This window comes from Momordica charantia (genome assembly GCF_013281855.1).
Source record: "Momordica charantia cultivar OHB3-1 chromosome 6 unlocalized genomic scaffold, Mcharantia_2.0 BLBB01000006.1, whole genome shotgun sequence".
Classification (NCBI taxonomy): Eukaryota; Viridiplantae; Streptophyta; class Magnoliopsida; order Cucurbitales; family Cucurbitaceae; genus Momordica; species Momordica charantia.
The window spans coordinates 4574044-4583995 of record NW_028275164.1 but is presented as its reverse complement, the minus strand read 5'-3'; the positions used below and the strand labels follow the sequence as shown (position 1 = coordinate 4583995).

At 40.5% G+C, this 9952-nt stretch overlaps 4 protein-coding genes across 4 annotated transcripts; 1 reads left to right on the top strand and 3 right to left on the bottom strand.

The window, feature by feature from the left end:
- Positions 1 to 509: 509 nt before the first annotated feature.
- LOC111007149 (pyrophosphate-energized vacuolar membrane proton pump) lies at positions 510 to 5223 on the top strand. Its single transcript, XM_022279379.2, has 8 exons — positions 510 to 910; positions 2211 to 2785; positions 2865 to 3244; positions 3327 to 3413; positions 3510 to 3840; positions 4017 to 4427; positions 4543 to 4602; positions 4698 to 5223. Exons 1-8 carry the CDS (start codon positions 649 to 651, stop codon positions 4899 to 4901), a joined length of 2310 nt encoding a protein of 769 aa, XP_022135071.1. The 5' UTR covers positions 510 to 648; the 3' UTR covers positions 4902 to 5223.
- A 169-nt stretch (positions 5224 to 5392) lies between these two features.
- On the bottom strand, positions 5393 to 7070 carry LOC148210577 (protein LATERAL BRANCHING OXIDOREDUCTASE 1-like). The gene is made up of 4 exons (XM_088124820.1): positions 6489 to 7070; positions 6142 to 6389; positions 5722 to 6055; positions 5393 to 5641 (listed from the first exon to the last, which is right to left on the bottom strand). The coding sequence occupies exons 1-4, from the start codon at positions 6729 to 6731 to the stop codon at positions 5405 to 5407; spliced, it is 1062 nt and encodes a 353-aa protein (XP_087980946.1). The 5' UTR covers positions 6732 to 7070; the 3' UTR covers positions 5393 to 5404.
- Positions 7071 to 7508: 438 nt separating this feature from the next.
- On the bottom strand, positions 7509 to 9419 carry LOC111006992 (protein LATERAL BRANCHING OXIDOREDUCTASE 1). The gene is made up of 4 exons (XM_022279119.2): positions 8918 to 9419; positions 8466 to 8713; positions 7985 to 8312; positions 7509 to 7892 (listed from the first exon to the last, which is right to left on the bottom strand). Exons 1-4 carry the CDS (start codon positions 9131 to 9133, stop codon positions 7656 to 7658), a joined length of 1029 nt encoding a protein of 342 aa, XP_022134811.2. The 5' UTR covers positions 9134 to 9419; the 3' UTR covers positions 7509 to 7655.
- Positions 9188 to 9952, bottom strand: LOC148210576 (uncharacterized). The gene is made up of 2 exons (XM_088124821.1): positions 9592 to 9952; positions 9188 to 9325 (listed from the first exon to the last, which is right to left on the bottom strand). Exons 1-2 carry the CDS (start codon positions 9935 to 9937, stop codon positions 9276 to 9278), a joined length of 396 nt encoding a protein of 131 aa, XP_087980947.1. The 5' UTR covers positions 9938 to 9952; the 3' UTR covers positions 9188 to 9275.

Genomic DNA, 9952 nt, shown 5'->3' with positions numbered 1-9952 from the left:
TATAAATAGTTGCAATTACACTCTTAAATTTATCAAATTGTGGAATTTAATTAGTTGTTTCGGAATTCAATATGATTCTTACAAGCTTGGAAGAATAATTGGTTTTGAAAAAAACGAAATTAAGATAGTTTTTTGTCAAGTGGATGGCAAGATAAAGTAAATATTAAGAATTCAGTGGGCGATTGTTAATAGAATTGGAATTTAGCGAGAGAGAGAGAGAGGGGAGTGTTTGGCTAGAACGAGAGGGGATGAAAATAGAGTGGGAGAAGGAAAAACTAAAAATAGAACAAGAGGGTAAAAACGGAAAAGAGAGAGAGGGAGAATCGTAACCGAGATTAACTTAATCGGGTTAAGGACGAATTTCAGGAGTAGGAAAATAATCTCACCCAAACAAAGCTCATGAATCCAGCCACGCGCCCCAACCTCCCGTCCATCTCCCACACACACACCCTATCCCCTCTCTCTCCTCTCTCTCTCTCTAGAGTTTATAATATAAATGAGAGTTCCCAGCCATTGAAACCACCTCAGCCTCCTCAATTCTTCGTTCACTGCGACCACCCCCACCAAAACCCTCGTTTCCCTTCTTTTTTTTTTTTTCTTTTTTCTTCTTTTTTCTTTTTCGGGGGTTCGTTTCCGTGCGTTTCCGCCATGGGCGTCACCATTCTTCCAGATCTCGGGGCTGAGATTCTGATTCCGGTTTGTTCCGTCATCGGAATCGTCTTCTCCTTGCTGCAGTGGTACTACGTTTCGCAAGTCAAGCTCTCCCCTGCCCGGGATTCCGCCCATAACAACTCCGCCGCTGCCGCCGCTAAGAATGGCTACTCCGACTACCTTATTGAGGAAGAGGAGGGCGTTAATGACCACAACGTCGTCATCAAGTGTGCCGAAATTCAGAACGCTATCTCCGAGGGTAACCTAATCGCCTCCCTCCTCTTCTCTTCTCTTTCGCTTTCGGATTATCGGGTTTTCTACTCAATTATTGCTAGATCTGGTGCTGGATTCTCAGATTTGTGATTCTTAGATTTGTTTTTTTCTCTTTCATGGAGTAATTTTTTGTTTTGTTACATGGAAGCATCGACTTTGGGTTCTTCTATGGTAACTTCCTGATTTTGTTGTTTTTACCCTGGCATCGTGTGTAGTAGATATGTGGATGTTACATTTGGTCTTGTCGTTCCATGCATTTACAGGCCGAGCTTGTTATTTTTATGCTATTACGTTCGGGTTATTACATCAAATAGCATGAGAAAGTTGGTCTCTGGTCATACCGCATTTTCATAAAATACGTTACGCAATAATTAATTACCAAATACGTATTTGATGTGATTGGTTTATCGTGTCTGACTATTTGTCGTTTATTAGTTTAGCAAATTTTAGGGGGTAGAGAGGATTGTGATCTTTTGAGTTCTCCCCCTGCATCGTGTAGTCTGGCATCTTTCAAAGAAACCATGAATTCGTGAATTTATGAAGAGATCTTGAAAGTGATGATTGAATTAATTTCAGTTTATTAAATAACTGAGAATGACGCATTAACAGATTTCTTGGAACTTATTCCATTAAATCAGCCTCGTTTTTATCCATTTGGGTTTGTAGTATATATTTTGGTCATAGGATAGAGTTGCATCATCGCATCTAGAGCTAATCTAATCGGCATTTCTTCCGATTCCTCTTTCTTTGCATCAGATTCTACGTTAGAGTGTTGTTTGTTCTTTGTGATATTTATGTACTTGTTTTTTTTTTCATATATATCTGTGCCAGAACAATATGCATACAAATATTCGGTGTTGAAAATTTTTTTGGGACGTTTATAAGTTTCTAAGTTGGTGTCTTTTGGAAACATTTTTTGCCCTTTGACATTTATGAATTCCTTTTATCAAAGGCGTTGTCTTCCAAAAACTGAAACTCTTATGTGAATATATATATATATATATATATATATATATATATATATATATATATATATATATATGCAGTGAAAAAAGGTAAAAAGTATTATTTTCTCCACTCTGTAAAATATGTAGGAAAATGAATGGTGTAAGATTTATCAGAATATTTGTTCTTTAACATCATATAGTTGTTGGCTCTGATCTTCAATAGTTGATTGGGCTGATTGTTGTCTTTTCACATCCATTTATTCATAAAATGAAGCCTTGTGTAATAATTGCTTTTCTGATGGAGCTGCTTCTAACTATTTTAACTCTTTGATGTATTAGGAGCAACCTCCTTCCTTTTCACGGAGTATAAGTATGTTGGCATATTTATGGTGGCTTTTGCGGTCTTGATTTTCCTATTCCTTGGCTCCGTGGAGAGTTTTAGTACCAAGCCTCAGCCTTGCTCATATGACAAATCAAAGACTTGTAAACCAGCTCTGGCGACAGCTATATTCAGCACTATATCATTTTTACTTGGTGCTTTCACATCAGTGGTTTCTGGTTTCCTTGGAATGAAAATTGCTACATATGCAAATGCGAGAACCACCTTGGAGGCAAGAAAAGGTGTTGGAAAGGCATTTATCACTGCTTTTAGGTCTGGTGCTGTCATGGGCTTCCTCCTAGCTGCCAATGGTCTCTTGGTTTTGTTCATCGCCATTAACCTCTTTAAATTGTACTATGGTGATGATTGGGGTGGTCTCTTTGAGTCTATCACTGGTTATGGTCTTGGTGGATCTTCTATGGCTCTCTTTGGCAGAGTTGGTGGAGGTATCTACACTAAGGCCGCTGATGTTGGTGCTGACCTTGTGGGCAAGGTGGAAAGGAACATTCCTGAGGATGACCCAAGAAACCCAGCTGTAATGATCCTATATTTTCTTAGTTTATTTTGTTCTGATACTTTTGTCCCTTAATCAAATCACTTAACTGTTTTGACAGGTGATTGCTGATAATGTCGGTGATAATGTTGGAGATATAGCCGGTATGGGATCTGATCTTTTTGGTTCATATGCTGAATCATCCTGTGCTGCCCTTGTCGTCGCTTCTATATCTTCTTTTGGCAACAACCACGAGTTGACCCCAATGCTCTATCCTCTCATCGTCAGTTCTGTGGGTATCCTTGTTTGCCTGCTCACGACCTTATTTGCTACTGATTTCTTTGAGATCAAGGCTGTTAAGGAAATTGAGCCAGCATTGAAGAAGCAGCTCATAATTTCCACTGTTCTAATGACCTTTGGGGTTGCAATTGTAACTTGGATTTCTGTTCCATCAACATTCACCATTTTCAATTTTGGAACTCAAAAAGATGTGACGAACTGGTTAGTGCTTCTTGAATAACTGTCATAATTTATTTTCATTATCAGTAGCGGTTTGATTCACCAGCTAGTATTTGGCATTCAGGAAACTGTTCTTATGTGTTGCTGTTGGTCTCTGGGCTGGGCTTATTATTGGATTTGTGACAGAGTATTATACGAGCAATGCATACAGGTAACTGATTTACTGGCACTTACCTAGTTAATTCTAAATGATTCAATCTATGAAATAAAAATTGAGATCTGATCACATCTTTGTATGGTTTTTCAGCCCTGTGCAAGATGTTGCTGATTCTTGCCGAACTGGAGCTGCTACAAATGTCATCTTTGGGTTGGCCTTGGGATATAAATCTGTCATTATCCCTATTTTTGCAATTGCAGTTAGCATTTTTGTGAGTTTCACCTTTGCTGCAATGTACGGTATTGCTGTAGCTGCCCTTGGAATGTTAAGTACAATTGCTACTGGTTTGGCCATTGATGCATACGGCCCAATCAGTGACAATGCTGGAGGTATTGCTGAGATGGCAGGCATGAGCCACAGAATTCGGGAGAGAACCGATGCCCTTGATGCTGCAGGAAACACCACCGCTGCCATTGGAAAGGTATATATTTTTTTCAATTCTTTTATGTCTCAATCCTACTGCCTGGACCATTTCCTTATTGGCTTTGGTCTTGGTCTCCGTAGAGTGTCCAGAAGACCCTGCTCCGCCTCCAAGCTTCCAAACAACTCTTTGCTCATCTCTCTGTCAAAAAATTGATTCTGTTTTTGCTTTTTCAGGGTTTCGCTATTGGTTCAGCTGCTCTTGTGTCGCTTGCTCTCTTTGGTGCCTTCGTCAGCCGTGCTGGTGTCAATGCCGTTGACGTCTTGACTCCCAAAGTTTTCATTGGCTTGATCGTGGGCGCTATGCTCCCTTATTGGTTTTCTGCCATGACAATGAAGAGTGTCGGGAGTGCAGCCCTAAAGATGGTTGAGGAGGTGCGAAGGCAATTCAACACCATCCCAGGTCTCATGGAGGGTACTGCCAAGCCCGACTATGCTACATGTGTCAAGATCTCAACTGATGCTTCTATCAAGGAGATGATCCCACCTGGTGCCCTTGTCATGTTGACGCCACTAATTGTCGGTATCCTATTCGGTGTCGAAACTCTTTCTGGCGTCCTTGCTGGCTCTCTTGTTTCTGGTGTGCAGGTAAGAGATGGGCTGATGCCTGGAACTACTAGTTAGAAGTTGAATTTTTTACAAGAACCTTATAATAATAATACCCCCCATCTAACTGAATATGTTCATGTTGGGTAAACCGTAGATTGCCATCTCTGCATCCAACACCGGAGGTGCGTGGGATAACGCCAAGAAGTACATCGAGGTATGTTGAAATCTAATAATCATCTTTACAATGTTGTAAAGATTTTTCGGTATCAGATGTAATAATAGCAAGTTGGTATTGATCATTGTGGACAGGCCGGTGCCTCTGAGCATGCAAGAACCCTCGGGCCGAAAGGATCGGATCCTCACAAAGCAGCTGTTATCGGGGACACCATCGGAGACCCGCTCAAGGATACATCCGGACCATCTCTCAACATTCTGATCAAGTTGATGGCTGTGGAGTCCCTCGTGTTCGCTCCTTTCTTCGCCAGCCACGGTGGGCTTCTTTTCAAGATCTAAAAAAAAGCAAGAGGAATCTTTGTGCCATTGCATTCTCTCCGTTCATTGACATAACCTCTCCTCTTCTCTGCGAAATTTTCGATGCTTTTTTAGACTTCATATTATATGCGTTTCGAGTCTGTAGCTTTTGATTACCTTTCGAGAAACTTGTAGTTTCAAGTGGCAGAGCGTTTTACCTTTTCATCAGTTGATGATGAGATGATGATGAGATGATGATGATGAAGAAGAAGAAGAAGAAGAAAAAAGACATTGGTCAATCTTGAGAAATGAGACTGCGATATTATTCTCTTTTTTCCCAATTGAGAACTGGCTATTATTGTTACCCTCTTTTCCCTGTTTCTGAATGCGACTTCCATTCTGAATAATCCCTCTTTGCTTGAAAATTTGGGAAATTTTTTATTTAAATTCGAAAGTATCAAAATTCAAACTTTTCACAGAAACTACTTGCATTGCATTCTGTTTTACAACACCATGAAACACACTACTTAGAAAAGTAGAGGATTCTAAATCTTCAATTTATCAACTGGTCTCTGTCCCTTCTGGTAGTCTTGGAAATATGAACCCACATAGTTCTTCACATTTCTATACAATCTCGGCCTCCTCTCGTCGATCAGCCCCTCGATTGGCTCGATCTCTCTATCCTTTTCTGGGCAGCAGAAGCATGCCACCGAAATCCTCTGCTTCTCCGAGTTCGTCACGGCCCGATGAACAGCACTCTTGAACACCCCATTGCTCATAATCTGCACACACATCACAGAACCAGTGATCAGGGGCAGACCCAAAAATTTTCATACGAAGTGAAAAGTAGTGCAGTCAGTACCTCGGCTTGTTCCCCAATATTGATTAGAAGAGAATCGGCCATGGCAGGAACAGGGACTCTGAACCACTGGTCGTCCTTCCGCCATTGGAGACCTTCGACTTCTCTGTCCAGTAAAACAATGGTGATGGCAGACCCATCTGAGTGTTCTTTGAGCCCAAGAACAAGATCCGGCCTCGAACATGGCGGATAGAAATTGAATCTCGTGAACAACTCTGGACGCTTCCCCACTTGCTCTGTAAAGCTATTCGCCTCCACGTTTATGGATCTTGCCATGGCCATCAGTACTGTTTCAATTATCTGCTTTAATTTGATTGTGAACTCGTGTAGATCTTCCCTGTAGGAACAAATGGGTAAGCTTTTAATTTAATGCTCAATTTTAAATGGTTCATTTGGATAAAGAGGAGAAGCAAGGAAACTGGCCTGAATGATTGAGGATTCTGCGGCCAATATTTGAGCTGTCTCTCATCTTCTGGATTTACTTTGAGATATAACCGATCGGTCCAATCAAGAATTTGTTGCTCTGAGAAAACCATATCAGTTCCATATCCTTCAAGCCCATAAAGTTCTCTGCAACATTTGTTCTTCTCTTCCATAGGCAGTGAAAAAAATTGGTTGCTTATTTGATGAATCTTGTTTAGAAACGAACTGGAAATGCTGTGATTAATGGCCTGCAAGTTCATGGAAGATTAGTCAACGATTTGGTTCGTACAAAATTCAGATTAAAAAATTTAGTAAAATCCTCGAATGGATCCATTGAGAACAGAGACCTGAAAACAGCCCCACGAAGTGAGAGCCAACCGGAGGTCCTCTAACGCCGCCGTGCTGGGCGGCGACGACGAGAGTTGTGCAAGGTCAACGACCGGAATCTCCGCCAAGGGAAGTGGGTTATTGTTGGAATCTCCGCCGCCATAGCCGTCTTTGTAAATGTAACTCTCCGGCGTGTCGCCGCCGTTGATGAGAAGTTTTTGTTGGAAGGTTTTTGTGTGGAAGTAATCTGGTAATTCGGCCATGTTTGAGGGCTTCCTAAGATGTACAGAGATTATTTAGAAACGCCATGGAAACTAAACTAGTAGATTCGAATGTGTGTTTTTGTTTTTTCTTTTTTAAAATGGTAAACAAATGTTTTGTTTGCAGGGGAAGGTGAAAAGATTTCAGACGACTGGTATTTCGTATTATTCTAAGTTGGAATTTTGTCTTATAAGGCTGTTTGTTTTGTGGTACAATCCATGTATATCCATGGCTGTCTTTATCTTCTACGTTTATTTTGTGCTAAGCTCAGGGGTTCATTTTCCAACTCAAGCTTAGGAATTATAAATTGACTAATAAAGAACCAAAGTCTTTTACCCCTTTGACTATAATGGTATGTTTCAAATGTTCAGTAAGCTCTGCTATTAATTTTTATGAGTACAATAAATGGGGATAAGATTCGAACTCAAAACTTTTTGACAAGAGATAGGTGTCAATTATCATTGAGCTAAACATATTACTCAAATAATTAAGTTATATATCATGATCAAAAGATCACCGATTCGAAACCCTATCTTTACGTGTTATATTAAAAAACATGTTAATTGGACGATAAGATAAATTTTGTAATTTTTAAAAGTTTTTACATTGCTACAATGAGTAAATCAAACAAAAAGTAAAATTACTGCACTAATCTAAATCTAGATTCAGTATCCAATTTCAAAAAGTTTGTAACCAATATTTTCTTAATGCCTAATCTCCTCTAATCTTATTTACTTGTAGTGTAATATTTGAAAAAAGAGAGAGAAGTTTTCATAAGATGCAAACAAGATAACCAATTGAGCTGTTCAATTAGTTAAAAAGCGTATATGTTCGACCAAAAAGTTCAACTAACGTATATTTTCGATCAAATAGTTCGAACCTTGGCCTGTTGTTGAACGGAAAAAAAAAAAGCAAACAAGACAAATTTAGATTTTTGCAGCCTCCCTTGGTCTCTGGCCCTGCTGGTAGTACTGGAAAAAAAGGCCGACAAAATTCTTCACAGTTCTGTACAACCTTGGGTGAGTTTCATTGATGAGCTTCTCAAGTGGTTCAATTTCTTTCTGTGGATCTGGAAGGTAAAACACAGCCAAAGAAATCCTCTCCCTCTCTGAGTTTGTCAACACCCTATGAACTCTACTCTTGAATATCCCATTACTTGTTATCTGCAAAATTTCATCACCAAATTCATTTCATTATCCAACTCAACTCACTGCTACAATGTGCATTGTTTTCTTTCAAGTTCAGATCAGATTACCTCTCCTTGATCCCCGACGTTGACGAGAAGCGCATCAGGGATGATCGGCGCGTTCCACCACTCATTGCCTTTCAAGAACTGAAGACCTTCTACTTCTTTGTCCTGCAACAAAATGGTGATTGCTGATCCATCAGCATGTGGCTTGACACCAAGAACGAGATTGGGATTTCGACATCGCAGGTAGAAGTTGAACCGTGCGTCGAGTTGAACTCGCTTCCCATACTGGTTGAGAAAGCTATTCTCATCTAAATCCAGTGACCTTGCCATGGCCTTGAGGATTTTCTCACTTAAAAGCTTCACATTTGCAGTGTACTCGTGAAGAACTTCCCTGAAATTTTCATCACAACATCATATTCATCATTCACTTGTTCGATCCGAAACATGTTTCAGAACCAACAGCTTCTGCAGACTCTTGTTTACTACCCATAAACCAAAACACATATAAAAATTGTTGAGGGAATTAAGAAGATTGGGAAAGTACCTGAATCTTTCAGGATTTGTTGGCCAGTACTTGAAACGGCGGCTTTCTTCTGGACATACAGTGAGGTATAAACGATCAGTCCAATCGAGAATTTGTTGGTTGGAGAAAATCATGTCGTTGCCATATCCTTCCATCTTATCTTCTTCTCGGGAATGTTTCAGTTTGTCTTCCATTGGAAGAGCGAAGAACAGTTTCGCTACTTGGCGCACTTCTTCCAGAAATTCAGGTGACATTCCATGATTTATTGCCTGAAAGAACACCAGAAAACTTCCGATCAAGTTTTCAAAACATTAAGCAATCAAAATCCGGGCGTATTTTCAGGCTATTTACGATCTCCGAACGTTTTATGGGATCGATATGCAGAGTCAATTGAAATTAGGGTTTAAAGAAATTCCTAACCCCCCGCACCCCCGATCTAGGGTTTAAGAGAGCAAATTCTACAGAAATCAAACCTGAAAGCAGCCCCAAGAGTGAAGTCCATGTCGGAGTTTCTCCAGTTCCGGTCCGGTATTGGATGGAGACGAGAGGAGACCGATATCAATCACAGGAGCTTCCATTAATGGAGCATCTAGAGCTCCCCGATCGCATTCTTTATGGATATATCTCTCCGGCACTTCCCCTTTAGAAGCCACGTCTTGGACGCTGCCGGTAGGGTTAGTTCCGGCCATGTCTGATGTTGGAGAAAAGACGGTGCCGAGCAGTTCTGATCGCAAACAGAGATCAAACACACAGCACGGAACTAAAATTGGACTGGTCTAATATTTGAATTTGAAAGAAGAATCTGACTCGCACAAGCCAGCAACAGCAACCTCAAGAAACAGACAGACGCTCGGTTTGAAATTTGAATACAATCACTAGACCTGAAGATTTGAATGGTTACACAACATTGAATTTAAGCTTTATAAAAGTATAAACAGAGAGATACATCACATATGGATCCAAAATTCAAGATCGCAAATATAATATAATATAGAGATAAGATATCACAAGAAAATGATAAGGTAGATTTGACTTTTCAACCAACAACTTCTCTGATTAACCAAAGAAAAATCCACTCCCCTGTATCCTAAATTTCTTATTTATTATCATCCAACGGAAGGGAATTTTGTCTAAGGAATTGTAATACCCCAGGAAGCGCAATCGTTCTTAATCAAACTCATTTCTGCGGAGGAAATGCCTTTGAGAAGAAATGAGGAGCAGTCGTTGAGCTTAGAAATGGCGTTGCAGCAAGAACGGTGAGGAGCACCACCATTCACAATCACATCTATCACACATTTCGTCGACTCGGAGAGGAACGATACGCAGCGGATGAAAGAGAACTTCTCTGTTAGGAACGCATCGGACTCCTCCCCAGCCCTCGGCGCCGCCGCAGCCGCCGCGTGAGCCGTCGCCAATGGTGCTAAAATTGCTATACAGGCAAGTAACAGAAGAGGTAACTTCGTCACCGATCCGATCAGTGACTTTGCCGCCATTGTTTGTAGAAAATT